The sequence below is a fragment of the Desmodus rotundus genome, chromosome 1 (assembly GCF_022682495.2).
Source record: "Desmodus rotundus isolate HL8 chromosome 1, HLdesRot8A.1, whole genome shotgun sequence".
NCBI classification, from domain to species: Eukaryota; Metazoa; Chordata; class Mammalia; order Chiroptera; family Phyllostomidae; genus Desmodus; species Desmodus rotundus.
The window spans coordinates 15269976-15288048 of NC_071387.1; the positions used below are offsets into that span (position 1 = coordinate 15269976).

The 18073-nt window shown below is 47.4% G+C and overlaps 1 protein-coding gene across 1 annotated transcript in view; it reads right to left on the bottom strand.

Annotated features, from left to right (window-relative positions):
• Window positions 1-18073, bottom strand: part of PAPPA (pappalysin 1) — a 215232-nt gene that overhangs the window by 166718 nt on the left and 30441 nt on the right. Inside the window, exon 2 of the mRNA XM_053921287.2 lies at window positions 15207-16269. Within this exon, the coding sequence (XP_053777262.1) occupies window positions 15207-16269 (1063 nt within the window). The remainder of the gene's footprint in view (window positions 1-15206; window positions 16270-18073) is intronic.

The window sequence follows — 18073 nt, forward strand, 5'->3', positions numbered from 1 at the left end:
CACGCATCACATCAAAACAGGATGAGAAGCCCAGGGCTCAGGGAAATGCAGTGACTTGCCCAGGAGTCAGAGAACAGTCCGACAACAAACCTCTATTCACTAGGCTGTATGGCAGCACTTCTGTACCAATTAGTAAAGTCATCTCTTCCTTCGGGAGACATAGTAAGGGACTGAGACTTTCAAAGTCCAGCATGGGAGGGATTGTGGCTTCTGTGCAGAACCTGCATTGCCTGAATTTCTGGCTGGTTCCTACCACACTCCGCATCCTGGTCTGCAGCTCAGGCTCTCCGTCTGTTCAGTGAGCTCGCGAATCAGTTCAGTGTTTTTGAAACCACAGTCTATAGAAGGCCAAACCCACAAGCAGCAGATACATAGTCAAAGGAAAAAAGTTTCTGAGTCAAATGGATATAGGACATGCTCTGTTAAACAAGGTTAAGTACATATATTTTTTAATTGCAAGAATTTTCAGAGCCTTTACTATGCGAACTAGGAGTTGGTCAGATGGTGTATGAAGTGTTCCCAAAGATATTTGACCATAATCCCTTCCCCCACCCTTTCTCCCCCTTTGCCAAAAACCAAATAAGAGTGTAACCAACACAGTTTGAGAAATGTTGGGCTAAATTGGAAAGTCCCCCCTAACTTGGATCCTCTCCCTAAGCTGCCTCCCAAGAGAGGTGTCTCAGTGTCTCCTTTCTTCCTGCACAGCCCGTGCACCTGGATCCTACTGGGAAGGTTGCAGCGCCCCTGGAATGTCAGTTTCAAGGGGCCCAGCCCCAGAGTGCCAAGGCCCCCAGACTGTACCCCTCTGTCAGAACTGCATTTCAAAGCCATGAGAGCAGTTCTGGAGAGAGATCAAAGCTCTCTCAACTCAACTGTCATTAGAATATTTTCTTTATGCATCTCACTTGCTGGTGAGTGCCAACAACATATTTCCTAAATGCACTGGCCTGAGATGGTACAACTCTGTAATAATCTCAATGAGAGAGCTGTCAGGGCCTGTTTTATTGAAAGAGAAGCAAAAGAGAACTACATTCAAAATGCAGAACAACAACAACAATAAATCCCTCAAGTGAATCATGGAAGGCTTAAGTTTTTCCAAGTCAAGAAACATAATACACAGGCTCTCCCGTTTTAAAGATAGTTGGTCAGAGGTATGGCTCCCAGCGAGCCCAGATCAAGACTGAGCAGTCTCGGGCTCTATTCCCACTAGGAGCAAACTGACTTCTCTGCTGCAGAAGTGAGAACTGAGGAGATCTTTGAGAAGTCTCATTGCCAAGCTTCCATTCCCTGGGCACCTGGTAAGTGCAGGTGGGTTACGATGATGGTGCTGGCCATGTGCTGATACCTTCATTTGCTGAGAGTGGGCCACTTCCAAGCTGGAGGCTGGTGACAGTTCTTTCAGGTTAAGGGAAAAGGCAACAGAGTGCTAGAGAAAAAGCCACATCTTAAAATAGAGACTAGGGTTCAAAACTCCCATTCCCTCCCAAGGGGCTGGGTGACCTTGCAGAAGTGACTTAATCTCTCTGAGCCTCAATTTCCTCATCTGTAAGATGACAATGATCAAATTCAACCTAGAGAGAAGCACATAAAAATTCAAGGCCATTACACCTAAGGAAGTGTCTAGAAGAGTGCCAAACCCATGAAAAGGCCCCAAGATATCTAATTCTCTTTTTAGCTTACTCATGGATCCAGAGAAAACAGGCCTTAGCTCTGAAGGCCTGTTGTGTCTCCCTTCCATCAGTGACCCCTGGTTCCTATCATTGGGCCAATGTGTTTATCCTCCTCACCAGTGGTAGCCCTGTTTCTACAACTCATTGTGCATTGCCTATTTCCAAATTCTGATTGCAGCCTGTCATTCCCAAGGAGGGTCTCAAGTCCATGACCCACTACTCCAATTTCAGAACACACTAGACCATTTGAAAGTGATTATCAAACGTAAAGATCAAAGCCACTCAAGACAAGTCATTAAAGCAAGATAAACCTCAGAATGTTTATTGCATCCATATCCCTTGTTCCAAATTGCAAGCTTTCTCCAAGCTGTGACCAGTTCTAAAAGCTGGATTTTGTACTTTTATCCCAAGGGCCCTAATGATCTGGACTTTATTCTCCTGCTTAGTTTCATTGTCAGAAATGCTTAAATATTTTAGCCTCTCTTGTCTGTAAGGAGAGGCAAAGGGGACAATAAAAAGTGCTTGGAGAGTTTATTAAATTCTTGGAATCCTGAATGATTGGTTTCCAAAATAATAGCTTTTGTGTAGATTCTTGACACACACTCTAAGAAAAATGTAACAGTACCAATCAAAGATCATTTGAAAAAATTGATTATTCTTTCATTTGTTTATTGAATAAGTCATCGTTTCTTTACTCTCTTCTCCCTTCTCACTCTCCCTCCCCCTTTCTCCTTCCTCCCTAACTCCCTTCCTGCTTGCATATCATTCATTCAGCCTTTTCCTCTTTCAGTCACCAACATTTATTGAGATTCTATCATACACCATGCTTCATGCTAGAAACTGGGCATACGAACATAAAAGAAACAGTTTTTACTATCACAGAGTTAGCAGCTTTATGAAGGAAGCCAGACAAATAATCAGATGATCACGACAGCATGTGATAATACTAATAAAACCTACCACTTGGGGAATTTACCGCACACTGGAACTGTTGAAGTGCTTTCTTAATATTATTTCTTTGAAACTTTACGAAAGCCTTGTGTATGAGGTATGACTACCTCCAATTTTCAGGGGAAGAAACCAGGGCTCAGGGAGGTGATACAATTTTTCCCAAACTTCTCCCACTCATAGGTGTCAGATGTGAGATACAGCCCTGGTGTGTGGGCCGCTGCAGGCCATACCCTTCACCGTTAGCCTCTTTTCTTCTCTTATGACAAGTGTCACAATAGAAGGGGTGCTGAATGTGACGGGAGGGCCCTCACTGAAGGTCAGTGAGATATCAGTGAGGTTTTCACATGAAAAGTAAACACTGACGGGGCGCTGGACCAGGGAAGATGGCAGAAGCTCTAGGAGGCCAGAGACGCTGCAAGTCCTGTGGTATGGCCACAGAGCCGGGGATATGGGAGCAGCTCCAGAACATGAGGCTGTGGGGTCAGCCGGGGCCACGTCAGGAAGGCTTCTGTACACCAGGCCAGGGAGGATGGAGCAGCCCAGAAGCCCTAAGCAGACCCTGGCAGATGTTGTGGAAGATAGAAATGATCTGGTTCATGTTTTCCGAAGGGCTTTCTCTCCTTCCTGGGGGAATGTGGAAGAGGGTCTAGAGGAGAGAAGGAAGTGGAGAAGAAGGCACTGGCCGTGGCTTGTGGAAATATTCTGAGAATATCTAAGTGGGGGAGGTATTTCTGTACAGGGAACAATTCAATGCTGGGTCAGGGTGGGAGGGAGAGGAGGTGAACTGATGGGTCTGGGTCCTGACTTGGGCCACTGGGTATTTCTCCTTTGTCATTCTTGGTCCATACATCAGAGCTCCCCTGCCCCCTTTGCTGTCCTAAACTTTGGGCCCAGAAGGGGAGTGCCACCTGGGGTTGTGCCCTCTGCTGAGTCACTGGAAGCTCAACTCTTAGGAAAATCACTAATCTGCACCTCACTGCTGGAATGGACCACGACAAGACCAGGGGATAGTGGCATCAAGAATCCTGAGGACTTGGATGTGAGGAGAGGAAGGTGCTGATTCATAGGTGCAGGTTTGCCCAATGGAGAGGTTCTCAGACCTTTGGATCATTTCTAAAAATGAGGTGGTAGTAGCAATTTTAAACTTTGACAAATAAATAAAGCATTTGAAGATGACCTCCCCAACACCATTCATGACGTCTCTCATATAATAAAATGAAAGAGTAGTACTCCAAAGGAAAGAATAAAATTATCTCAGAATAAAGGACAGTAATCTAAAACGAGTATCTTTTACTAGGAACTACTAGGAACTACGTAGCTCCTATTTTGTTCATTTGCTTTCTTGAAAGTGGTGGCTGGGGCAGAAGGCGAAGTGTCAGAACACCTGGTTCCTGGCAAGCTCAGCTGCCCTCACTTGGTGAACATGACTCATCCTTGAGGACTCAGACTAGAAGTGACTCTGACCCCTGACAAGTCAAGTACCCATTCTCTGTGTTTCCTCGGCACCTCAAACTTCTCCATAAAGGGATTATCCAACTCGTTACTTATCTACCTGAAAGAAATTCCATGAGGGCAGAATCATACCTATCTTGTGAAATGTTTATTGGTGTACCCCCAGCACCGATCACTGTGCCTGCACAGAGTAGGTACACACCCATACACACTGTGGAATGGTCAGTCACTTCCCAAGATCTTTGCTTGGGGTACATAATCTCTATTTTGATAGCTCCAGGGTTTCAGAATTTACCTATTTTCAGGGAATTCATTAAACAAGAAGAATACCCCGATAAGTAAGAAGCAGCAGCATTTTGAAGGGGGGCTGGTGTGTTAAAAGTACTCTGACGTGTGACTATCACGTCAAATGATTGCTTTCACAACAGTTCCAGGGCCTACAGCTGTCTTTTCCCACCACCTCACTTTCTTCTTGGAAGATCAAAACCACGGTTGATAAATAATACAACTGACCACATTGAACAGAAATATACACGCAGCTCACCAACAGCCCTATAGTTTGTCTTACACTTGAAGCACAATTAAATAAAGATAGATAACCTCTATTTAATAAGTTGTAGCAGCCACAATGTTCTAGGTACAAGTGGTATTTCATTAGACTGTGTAGTTTGGCTCTAATTTTTAGCCATGAAAGCCATAGAGCCGATGTGAAGAGTGACGTGAAGAATATTATGTTTGGAAAGAATAGAGCAAGAATTACAACATCATCACCAGGATGTGTTAATGTGGCAACTTCTAGACTTTACTGTGCACTGTGGCCCCACGCAAATCACAGAATGACCTAAAGTTAGAATTACACGGTCGTTACAGTCCATGACCTCTCTGGATGACCTGAAACAAGTCTCGTCACTTCCCCAAATGTGGGTTTCTCCTGGGGCTAAAAAAGAGATAGCTCTCAAAGGGTCTTGTGACAATCAAGAGTTCAAGTATGGGGAAGTAATGCGGGAAAACGCATGACATCGTATGTCAGGCTGTCGAAAGTAGAATGAAATTCGAGTTGATTTTTGGAGAGAGGAAGCCACACGCAGGGCCTGAAGGCCCAGAATGAACAAAGTAGCAGACACGCGGATGCCCAAGCGGAGGCTCCCTCACTAGGCTACTGCGGGGACGTGAGTAGCGCGAGGAGGACTTTTATTTTTAACTTGTCATAGAGCATAGTTGTTCCTTCCTTGCTACTCTGAATAGTCAGATTCCACTAAGATGTAGGGGCTGGTAAAAACTTAAAAGACAAGACTATCTTTTATTTCCCTGGATGTACCCAGTGTCAGTGTCTGGCATGATTTTTACCTTTTCAATATCAACCTCCCCGTTTATAATGTAGCCCCAGGCCCCACAAGCCTGGAACCAGGATGACAGTGTTTGATTGGAAAATGTCTGAATAGGAAGAGATCTTGGAAATATTGTACCCAAATCCTCCCATTTTTAAGATGAAGAATTTGGAGTAAAAGAAGGGACCTACTCCACACTGGCCAGGAAGTTACTGGAAAGTTTTGCCAAGCCACAGGCAAACTGTGCTTTTGCCCCATGAATCCTCATGGGAAAGAGCTCTCTCTTGTGTCGCTCCTCCACCCTCTGTCAGATGCTGAGATGCTTCAGGCTTTTTGGAGTTATAGTCACCATTGTCCTCTAGGGCCATAAAAATAGTTCAGTAGTCAGAAGTAAAGCTCAAGGCTAAGAACTGCGGCTGGCTGTCTGAACTCATGAAAGGCTGCAACCACCAACATTAGAAGCTTGAAACGGAGAAAGTAATCCCCTCACCCTCCACCCTTCGCCCCCAGACCATCCAAGCACCTAGAATGGGGTAAAAAGAAAGAAAAGCAGATAGGGAAGGAGAGAGACAGAAAATGCCCCTCCATAAAACCAGGGAAATGGAAGCCTGTTCAACTTATGCCAACAAACCCGTGAGTAATTCCCACTGCGGTTCCCACACTGGTGTGGTGTTGTCAGAAAGTGAGAATGGAGGTGTGGATGCTCCCTCTCAGGAGGGGGAACAGCAGCCAGCTGTGAGTTTTGAAGACACAAGCTGAACTGTGATCAGTGTGGGGGCAACGTGGTTCCTGAGAACCAAAGATACTGCTGTCTGTCCTCTCCACCCTGCCCCCCCCCCCCCCGCCCCGGGCCCCCTGCTGCTTCATTCCCAACCTGGAAGGGCGTGTGGCCGAGTGCAGAGGCTGTCATGAGTGGTCAGTGTCACCCGTGGATGAAGAAAGGAAAATGGGAGTGCTGACGATGCCAAACCCAGGGCGGAAAAAACCGAACCGCCTCCTGCTGAGGCCCTCGAAAGGGCACTGAGTGTGTTCCCATCTGTCCAGGGGACTACAGATGGAAATCCACATCTAGGAAAGGGGTGAGAGGGGGAGCAGCTGCAGATCCTGGCAAGTTGGGGGCCCCCTGGCGTGTCCCCAAGAAAGCGTTCCAACTTGCATCAGTAAACTCTGAGAGATACAGTGTGCTGTGGCAAAGCCCCAGGCCAGGAGGTGGCTCCCCCCACCTCTTATACTGCTTTGTGGGGTTCTGAGCGTGTGAGGGCACCCACCTCCCCTAGAACGTGCGTGAATCACCTGAGACCCCAGCCATGCCTTTGCTTTGTGTTGGAAAGGCATTAACTTAGTGTGGTGTGCTGCTTGTCTCTTGAGAAAATGGATACATTAACATTTAATATGTGCAGAGCTTTCGGAGTAAAGAAACTCTTTTGAAAATGGCATTTACAGGACCCACAGTGAAGGGCCCTCGGTGGCAGAGAGTGATTAGGTCGTCTCCAATGCCCATGCCAGTCCAGAGGTTCCAGCGAGGGGCTCAGGATCAAGGGGGGCTGGGAATGAAGAGACATGCATGCAAGAGGTCAGGAGATTTCCTGGAGATGGAAAATCCCCAAACAAACCACCACTGTTATTTGGGGAGTGCACTACGTATCCAGCGCTGCTCTGAAGGGCTGACTGTATTTTATTTCACTGAATCCTCTAAACCCCCAAATGTGTTACTTTGCCCCCAATTTTGTACAGAGGAGGAAACTGAGTCTTTGATAAAAGGAAGAGACTTTTCAAGGCCACAGAAATATTAAGGGGCTTGTTTGAAATACGCTCTGTCTCCAAAACTGGAAGTCTCGTGTATTTGCTAGACCATGCATCCTCCGCTTCTTCTCCCAGGTCGTGGTTTTGAGCTCCTTACCAACCTCACCTGTAGGGGCTATGAGCCCTTCTTCCCTTGCTCTCCATTCTCCCCTCTATACTGCTCTCAAGGACTAGAGTCACATGTGTACTGGGGTCACAGATGGGACCTGTGAGTAAAGGGGACTTTGTTCAGAAGATAAGCATGAGGGAAGCCCAGACTGAATCCGAGAAAATGAGACCACGTGTCCAAGTGGCCTGGACGTGTGGTGTTTGGACCATGCAGGCACATGGGCTGGAGATGATCAGAAAATCTTGGAACTTCAACCAAGTTGGAACTTCTACCCATTATAACCAACCCCAACACGACCTGGCATTCTTTCAGGTGGAAACATGTCCCCTAACACAGTTAGACTTTTGGGTCATTTTCAAGATGAATGAGTGTGTAAGCTCCATGAGTTTGATATAAGTTATGTGGTCTTTATTTAAAAACTCCAGTTCTGTAGACAGTGCTAAAAAAAAAATAGTGAGTATTTTAGGAATGAAAGTAACCTGGGTAAACAGCCTCTGCGTGCATACTGGTTCCATTTAGGGCTTGTTTATGAGGCTGCGGGAGGCATCTCCAAAAAACAATGCTGATGGGGAGGAATCGGTGTGTGGGATCCAGAAGGGAGGGTGCTTTTTCCAGCACCTACTATGTGCCAGACACTATGCCAGGTGCTTCATATAGATGACTCCATTGAAGTTTCCTGACTTGTCCCAGGAGAGCTGTTCCCACCCAATTTTTACAAATGCAAAACCAGGGACTCGTTGAGAAATGGGCCAAGGTCAGACGACGAATGAAGAGTGGAAGCAAGATTCAGACCCTGGTCAGTCTCTAGCATGCATCATTTTTCTACCACATCAGGCCTGACTCCTGTTATTGCTCCAATGAATATTAGTCACATTAAATAAACTCTGATATTCTGACTATAAAATTCCAAGCAATTTCTCTTACATGATTACTGGAAAAGAATGAAAAAAGTTGCTGAACAAATAACAATGCCCTCTTTCATCTGCACGCTGGTTAACTCTCCCCAGAACTCTTTCTGGGATATCATTCTATGGGACCCTCAAGGCAACCGTGGGATCCAAGCGGTCAGATATTGTTATTATTCCCTTTTGATAGATGTGGAAAGGGAGGCACAGGGAGATTTAAGAGACTTGCCCAAGACCGCAGAGCGAAGAAGCCGCCGAGCCAGGGCTAGACTTGATTTCTCCTGAATTCTTCTTTCTTTCGGTGACAGTCTGGTCCTTTGGGCTCTACAACTTGGGGAACAAACTGGAGCATCTACCTGCATGAAGTCCCTCCCCACACCTTCCCACCTCAGTCCTCTTGCTCTCGCCCTCCTCTTTTCTATCCTTACAGAGCCAACTAAATGCTGGAAGACTGTTTGTATACCTTCTCCACCAGAAAATCTTTCCCAATTTCTCCAAACCACAGCGAGCCTGTGTTTTCTCAGAGCGCACGTAAGTCTTATCATCTGTGCGGTTCATTTCGAAATTAATCATCTGCCTTCTTGCCATCTCTTGAATGACTGTAACAAAAGGTCATTAAACCACAGCTTATAAGCACCTTCAGGACAGAGATTACATCTTGGATCCCCAGGGCACTTATCACACTGCCTTGTTTATTGAAGTGCCTTAACAAATGTATGGATGTTGGGTAAGAACACGACCATACTAAATAGAATTTTTCCATGTTTCCAGTTGCCAGCTCCTAAGACACTGGGACAAGTAGGGGGGTGAAATGCCTCAGGACTAGGGAATGAGACTCCAGGTCTTGTTCTCAGCGTGGCTGCATTCTCGCTGTGAGGCCTGGGTCAGCACTGCCTCTCTTGGGTGTTCAGTCTCCTACAGCAAAGGGGCTGGACCTTCCGCTCAGAGAATCCCAGATTCCATGCAGCTTGTCTAGATTTGGAAAAAACTTGGGAGAAGGAGGTGTATGTTCCATGCCATCATCCCAGAAAAAAAAAGTGAGACCCCAGGGAGCAAAGACAAACCCTGAATGACCTCTGGGAAAGGGGGTGGGGAGAGGCAGAGGGTGACAACAGCTACTAGCAGGTCAAGGAGGCTGCCTCAAGACTTACTGTGCTCTTTCCCAAGACTTTCAGCAATGTCAGCTTTGGTCTAAAGTAACAACAACAACAACAACAACAACAACAACATGGCCACGGGGAATGCCCTTATTACATTGAAAGTAATAATAATAAAGAGAAGATAAAATGTTTCCCTATAAGCCAACAGCATATAAGGGAAGCCTCTTTTTTTCTATCTGTCCTATTCCACCTGAACAGATCTTCATGGACAAAGGTGAAGTTCACTTATTGGTGCCGGAGCTCGCAGACTGGAGGGTTCCAGACAGAAACTTGGTGGGTTTGTTGGAATATCCTCTTGCAGTGGGATGCATGTAGCCCAAAGTGTCAACTGCCCCTGGGCTTCCTGCTACTGGGAGTTTCTATTCATATGCAGGCTTTCCATTTTACTAATAAAAAGGCATCTGAAGTGCATTCTAACTTGTTTGTAGACATTTCTACTGGCTGCAGACAAAGTTATGCCAACCTGGCTCATTTCCACCACAGCAGAGAATGCCAAGGCTCATTGGAATGTCTTTTTCTAACTGACCGGTCTGGTGGAAGGACTAGTACTGCTCCCACAGACTGCTCCTCCTGGCTGACCCTGGGGTCCTGCTTTCACACCAGTGGCTGCCATGGCTCATTTGCTTGTCTGTCTCATCCATTAGATGCTGAGCTCTGAAAGGGCAGGAACTGGGTGGGCATCCAGGGAGCATTCAACAAATAATTACTGAGAGAAGAAAAGAAGCAAGAAAGGGAGAGAGGAAGGAAGGCATAAGAAGGGAAGACAATGAAGGAAAAAAGGAAGTAAAGAAGAAAAGAAGGAAATAAAGTACAGGAAAGAGGCAAGGAGGAAGAACTTTGCCTGATATTAGAGTTTTCTACCAGGTAAATTGCACCCTTCTCTGCTTACAGTCTCGGTCCCAGCGACACTGGATGATGACTCCTTATTCTCCCAGTCCTTTCTCGCCCAACTCCTCCTCTCCCCCTTGTTTACTATGTACCTTCTGCATGGGCTGGCCTTCTCAGTGCTCTGGACATGTTCTGTTTGCTCATCCACATCCACTCCCCAGCCCTCTCCACCTTCCTCCGTGCCCTTATGCAGCCGGCCTCTTTGAACCACAGAAAACAGGTCCCTCTGCCTTGCGATTCCCAGTTTGGGTCCCCAATGGAAAGCACTGGCAGGAGATGGAAGGCAGAGGACAATGGTGTGTAGAACTGACTCTTCTGACTCCCTTCTGACCAGGGTGCTGTTGGCTGGCTACTCCTCTCTCCTGAGAGTCACAGCTGTGGCCAGAAAGCCCTTTCCATGCAGCCACTCTATTTGGGTTCCATAACCACTTCCTCCTCTTGACCCTACAGGCCCAAGATGGAAATAGCTCCCCACTGTTTCTGACCCTGGCCTTGCTGTTGTCCTAAACTCTGCAGACACTGTTGTAAATAGCCCCTCCTTCAAAACAGCCCCTCCCCAATTCTCCTTAACTATTCTGTTTGAATGTGCCATCTGTTCCCTGCCAGGCCCCTGACTGATGCAGGCTGCGTGTCTACCTCTCAGTGTGCCACCTGTGCCTCGCTGCCTATTCAAATCATGCCTGAGCCAGCCAACGTGCCTTGTTTTCCCTAAACAAAATAAATCTCTGCTTCTTAGGTCTCCCGCCCCACTGTTTGTCATTAAAACCACAGATCAGAGTTTCTTATGTTTCATATGACTCTCCCGTGAAAGTGGAAGCCCATCAATGGTGAGAAACATGCCCGCTCCTTGCCACACCCCAGAGACTTGCAGAGGGGCCGGCAGATGGCGACATGCCCAATAAACGCCTTTTTAGAGGATAGAAATAGTCACCCTTTGGTTCCCTAAAATAATTTGGAATGATATATAAGCAAAAAGTTGGTCTGTGTAGTCCTCAAACCCAAGACCATCAAAGCCACCTTCTGCACCATTTTCCATGATTGTGGCTACAGCCTCTCTGTGCATGCCTCAGGAGACAGAGAGCTCACTCACCTGCAGAGAATCACTTCCCTGGAAGGACCATTGTCATAGAGGGTGCATTATCTGTTACTCAGTTCAATGCAGACTCCTTTTCCACAGGACATGCCCTCTGATATGTGAAGTGCGTGTGTCACAGCCCTGTGATCGCCTTGTGAGAACTTTTTCATCCAGGCCAAACATCTTCAAATGGTTATATGACACGACTCCTGGCCCCCTCATTGTCCCAGTCCCCTTCTGTGTGCTCATCCTCAGCTGGCTGTCCTTATCATGGCCTCTTAATAAGGAAAATTCACTGCTAGTGTAGCTCTAACAGTTCTGTAGTGGCTCCAAGAGACCAAAGGCCATTATCGAGCTCTCTTCCAAACTCACTCCCACAGTACTTCATCATCCCAAGCTCAAGGACAGTTGGGAAGAAGAAGACAGCAAGGACAGAAGGTGAGAGGCAGGTCTCTGTGGCCCGTGAGGATGTCGGGGCAGCAGGCTGTGCATGGCAGACACCCAGGGTGCAGAGATCTAGAGCACCCTCAAGCCCAGTGTGACCACTGAGAGGCTGTGTGAACTTGGCCTCAGTTTCCCTCTATGGACGGTAAGGGCTTTGGACCAGTGATTTCCGAGGATGTTACGAGGTCTGACACCTGACACCATTTTGATGTCTTCTGCACCCTCCGACCTGCTAGGACTGGATGCTTTCCTGCAACACAAGAATGCTTGAGAACACGGACTAAGGGCACCCCATGACTGTTAGATAACAAATGAGTTTAAATGGGTTAAAAGAAATGGTACTTCTCTGATGGAGCCTGCCAATCTGCCCAGCTGCATTACTGGTAGATCTCACTTTACTCAAGGGGAAGCGCTACGTTATTTGTAACGATGATGAATTTTCACCAGTGCTACTCAAAGCAGGCAATACACCAACTGTTTCCGCTAGTCTGTTGCACAGCAAGCACAAAAACATGGAGTGGGCATTTAGAAACTTTTATAGAACTCGGACACTGCTTCACCACTCTTGTGGTATTTCGTTTTTATCAATTCATGTTTGCTGCACATTACAAAGGTATTGGTTTGCAACATATAGAAAAAAAAAAACCCTGGTCTTTCACCACAGACTGAGAAGTAGTAATTTAAAAATTGTCTTTACTCATTGAGAGAGAGAGAGAGAGAGAATATCACTTTGGGTCAGAATTAAATCCAGCTCTTTATTAAACATTACCTAGATAATAATGTCAATCTAATTCTCACTGCTTCTATCACAGGTGCCTGTCTTCCTTCCTTCTTTCCTTCTGTCATTTCTTCCTCTCCCCTCCCCCTCCTTCTGTTAAAGTGACAAAGCAAATATTTCTCTACCGACTTCCACAGGTCTCTCTCTGCACACAGGGGAGCGGATCCACCAGCATGCTCTCTCCCGCACCCAACACCGCCCAGAGATAACACGTTGCCTAGTGGGGCTCACTCAGGGCGTGTGACTTTTCCAGTCAGCAAGCAAACAAGCCCTGGTGTGAGTGGTCACGGCGCTGGCACTGGGCCGCCCACAGACATTCTGGACATGCAGTCCCATGACTTAGAAAAGAGGCCACTGGAGCCTGCCAGCTCTGCCTGCTCATTGTGAGGTACCTGGGCCCCGGGCCCCACGGCCCCTCCGCACCAGCACAGTGCACCTGCCACAAAGGCCAGCTGCCCTTGGTCCTGACCCGGTCATACGCAACAGTTTTCTCCCAAGGTTTTAGTAAACACATCCTGCCGCCACCTCTGTCCTTTAACTCTGCCTCTTATTGTTCCTTGAACTTAAAAATACCCTCCTTCAGTGGAAGCTTTGACTCCCATAGGCCTCAAATGGAGAGCTTGGGTTCAAATCCAAGCTCTCCATTTATTAGCTGAGTGAACTTGAGTAAATCCCTTCCTTCATCATTCTGAATCTTGGATTTCCCTCAGCAAACGAGGGCTCAGGGTACTCACCTTCCTGGCCCTTGGCGGATGCTAAATAAACGTGTTACATGAATGAATGAATGAATACAAATAGGTGAATGACTTCTAGCTACTTCTGGCCCTTCGCCCTCCTCCATGCCCACTCTGCCTGGGCACACTGGCAACTCCTGGGCATCTAGCTCAGCCAAGCACACATTGCATTAACCTCAGAAGCCTTGCATTTGTGATTTAACTGAATGACTTTCCTGACCCATGACCTTGGCCAAATCATTTCACTCTTCAAGTTCCTCTATTTCCCTGCCCATCAAATGCAAATGCTAACCTGTCTTTTCTTCTGTGCCAGATTCTGTCAAAGCCCAAAGGAGAGTAGAGAGGAAAGGGCATCGTGACCTGGAAGGAACGGGCCACACACTAAGGCTTCTTCCCACTTGGGCTGCTCCTGTGACTGCGCCAAGGTGAGAGTCCAGGGGCCCTGCTGGTGCCAGGAGGCTGAGCTGACGTGCTTTCTGGCTTGCTGCCAGGCACGACAGTCTCCTGCCAGCACCGTCATTCCTTTGCACATAGGTATTTTGTCTGTACATGGGAGGCCCTTGCTCTTTTGAGAGACACATAAAGAGAAGAGTCAGCAGAAAACCTGCAGAGGTCTGCAAATGTACTCGGCCTATCAGCAAGTCCAGGGTCCTGCGTGTTGGACAGAATGGAAAAGTTCAGCATGAATCTGGGACATCCGGAAAGTGGATGTTGACTGCTTCTCTGGCTTGGAACTAGTTCTTCCCAGTTTCACATCAAATATAAATCACCTCTGGGTTTTTCTTTGTGGTTCCTGGTTAGAATTGACCGCACAAGGCAGAGGCTAAGGGGGGCATTAGACACAAGACCCTCCTTTCTACCCTCTTCTCAGCAGTACACAACGAAGTCCCTCTGCCTCCAATGTGTTCCTTTCTCCCCCAACGCAATCTCTGTTGTCCAAGTTGTACCTACTCCTTCCCTGAGACACTCACACTGCCAGTCAGTTTTCTCTCTGCGATCTCCTAACACACTCCCTAAACACCGAATATGCTACCTTTTGTTACACAAATAATGCCAAGTCCACTGGGTGAGAGTGTATTTATTACCTGCTAGCCACTAGAAGAAAGACTATGCTTTACACAGGGGTGGGCAAGAGTAGGTTTCTAGTTGTGAGTATACGAAACAGAATTTATTCTTGAATGATTATACTCATAACCTGTGTGTCTTTTTCCACAAAGCACTGCAAACCTACTTTTGCCCACCCCTGGAGGCCTTCTCTCAACCCTCAGAGTATCTCAACAAAGTGGGTACCATGATTATTCCCATCTTACATTGAGGAAATAGCTTCCAAGAGGTTACACAGTGAGGAGATAGTATCACTGAGACCTGAATCCAGGCCGTCTGATCCCAGGTGACCACAGTTTTACTCACACTGTCCAAGAGACCACATGGCTCTGTCCATTACCGTAGCCATTAGCCCCATAAGGTTACTGTGCACTTGAAATGTGGCTAGTAGGGCTCAGGAACTGGATTTTAAGTTTTACTTCATCTCAAGTAATTTTAATGTAAATAGTCACAGGGGCTGGGGATGACACATTGGATAGCACAACTCTAACCCACTCTACCACATACAATTCAACAGCCATTTGTACTCAGCGCATGCCATCCAATTTAAACTCCGAGCTCTTTGAGAAGGCAAGGCTCTAGGTTTTCCTTCTTATTCCAGAGTAGGCAGTCAATAACTATTTTTGTAATGGACCATGCTCGATATGGTCCCCCCCATCACCTGAGTAATAGCTCGGTGTCCGTCACAAAGGTGCTGCGTACACTGGAAAATTTCTGTGACCCACATGGGCCTCAGGAGACTTGCCTGTGAAATGTGGGGAAAGCTCAGCTCTGAACTGGGCAGCATCTGCCCTGCAGGTCTTACCTGTGGGGAGAGTCCGGATCGAAGCAGGTCTTGGTGACGTCAGTGATCTCTGGGTCACAGCACTCTCCACCATCAAAGCTGAACCGTTCAAAGTTACAGTCCATGTCACACACCCCGTTCTGCTGCTTCCTCATGGAGGCAGGGTGGCGCTGGCGGCGGCAGTCCCCGCCATCGTGGCCAGTCAGCGTGTGGTTGCACTCCGGGTCGCAGGTCTCATCCCCAATCTTGCTGATGTCGCAGTTGGCCAGGATGAGGCGCTGACGCAGAGAGGAGTTGCTCACCTCCAGGACCTCCAGCTCCCAGGAGATGTTGTAATGCTGGAAGGCCTCGGCCAGCTGCTGGTGCTGGAGGTCAATCTGCTCTTGGCTCACCGTGGGGTTCTCATGGTTGTCGTCATGGAGGTTGACCACCCGGTAGCGCACCACCTTGGGCCAGCGGAACCGTGGGAGCTGGTTGTAGCTGGCAATGATTTCTGCATTGTCACACAATGTTTGCCCACACAAAGGGGGCTCCAAACTTGTGTCCAGCAGGAAGTTGTGGGCACCGTTGAATTCCACTTGGGGGATGTTGCCATCCTTCATGGGGGACCAGGTGCGCTTCACATTCTCCCAGTTCTCCTGGAGGAGGAGCTGAGGTAGAGGAGTGTGGAGGCCATGGGTTTCCATGTCCAGCAGCACCTCCCGCTGAGTCCTGGCCACCTTCCATAGACTGAAGCGTTCGATGTAGCCCCGGTAGTTGTGATTCAGGGTGCTGCCCCCCAACATGAGCACTTTACACTTCTGGGTCAGTGGGCTGAATATGCTACCCACCTGCTCCCCAGAGGTTGCCACCTGGGCCCCGTTCACATAGAGCTTCATCAGCCGCCCGTCGTAGGTGGCAACGAGGAACACCCACTGGCCTGGGAGGTAGCTTTGGTGGGCATTGATGGTGGTCACTTGCCGGGCCCGGTCTGTCTTCAAGGAGAAGAAGTAGCGTGGGTCTCTGCTGCCTTGGTCACTGACGGTGTGAATGCCCACGACCCATCCTCGGTCACGTGAGATATAAGAACACTTGTCATACAGCCCTATGTGGCCCCAAAAAAGAAAGATGAATAAATAAAGGAGGAAAATAAAGGGGAGTAAGTTATTTCTTTCTGATAAAATTTATACCAGGATGTCCTAGACCAATGGCCTTCAAACTGTACTCTGTTGGATCTGGGCAGTTACTCCAGGAGCCTCTGGGACAACCACTAGGACAAGACAAGGGCAAGAGAAACTGGGAGGGCAAACGAGTTGGGCTGGAGGGGGTTCTCACCACAACTGGAACCCAGCCTCACTTTTATTGGCTTTGCATATGGAACATACAAAAAAGTAAATTTTGTTTGAAGAATGGGTACTTGAGCTAAAGAAAACAACACCAACACCACCAACAATGATAATTCAAACCCGAAAACCCTTGATTTTGCAAAGCTGTTAGATGGGGAAGAGGCCTTTCTGATGAAGAGGCTATTTTAAGTGTGAAATGGCATAGGAGGCAAGAGGAGAAACAGAGGGTGATGATAATAACAGAGGATGCTCATTGAGTAGGATAGCTCCTCCCACTACGGTCACCGTCACTGGGTGTGTGTGTCAGACATTAGCAGTCGTCAAAGGCTTGGTGGTGGTGGACTGTCGGGAAAGTTGGCCTGAAGAAGTGGGGACAAGGAAACCCATTGCTTCTATCTCAGATAGGACTTCTGGCGAGCCCTGAAATTTATTCCCAAAGAAAGGGAAGGATGCTTAATGTCTGAGCTTGAAAGGTTTTCGGAGGTTACCACTTTCAACCCCTTCACTTGACAGGTCGGAGTGTTGAGACCCAGAGAATGGAAGGCATTTGTCAGGTTACACTGTCACTGACAAATTTCCTGAGATCCAATTTGTCTTGTTTTTTTCTAAACTAAAGCTAATATTATTTAAAAAAAAAAAAAAAGCAGCCTCTTAACATAAGCAGATGTTGGAGACTCCTACATAATAGTTAGTAATAATAAGTAAAATCTACCAAGCCTCTAGGGCAGGTCAAGCATTGTGCTCAGGTCTATGTATGCATTAATTCACTTAATCTACATAATGCTCCCAAGGTGGTGATATTAAGGTAACAGATGAGGAAATGGAAATTAAAGAAGGTAAAGAGATAAGCTTAAGTTCAACTTTGGTAAGTGGATCCTGGATCCATCAGACCCTGGAATTCACTGTCATTTTCACTAACTCTACAGCATCTCTGTCTCCCTCATCACTGCCACCAGGGATCTGGACCACACCGCCTGCCTGGGGATGTCATCGCATGCTTTAAGTTGGGTATTGGGAATGTCTCAAGCCAGACAACTCTAGACTTACTCTGTGAACCCCAGCAAGTCACTTACCAGATTCTCTCTGGATCTAATTATCTTTACACTCACCAACCCCTATTCCCCAGCCTTTCTGGAATAGACCCAGTGCCCTTGGCACAGACAGGCTTTTGGGTGGGGAAGAGGTCTTTCTAATTAAGAGTATATTTTAAGTGTCAGATGGTGCATGAGGCCAGGTGGGAGGAGAAAGACAGGACAACGAGGATGAATAAAAGAGGATCATTTAGATTTAGAAGGACAGTCCCTACTTTTAGCTGGAGAACCGCTGTGGTCACCATAACTTTAAGCATGCCTCTGCCATTAGCATTCATCCAACAAGCATGGAGAGCTTCCAGAAAAATCAATAGCGGAGGCCCACACAGTCTTTATTCCTCTGTGGGCACTGGGGCCTCAGAGTTTGTGTAAATCTCTCTGTTAGCAGCTGACGTGGACATCAGTTTTGGCGTCAGGCATCTACGTCCACCTACACCTCTCCTCCCACTCCCTGCCCAAGCGTCCTGTAGGA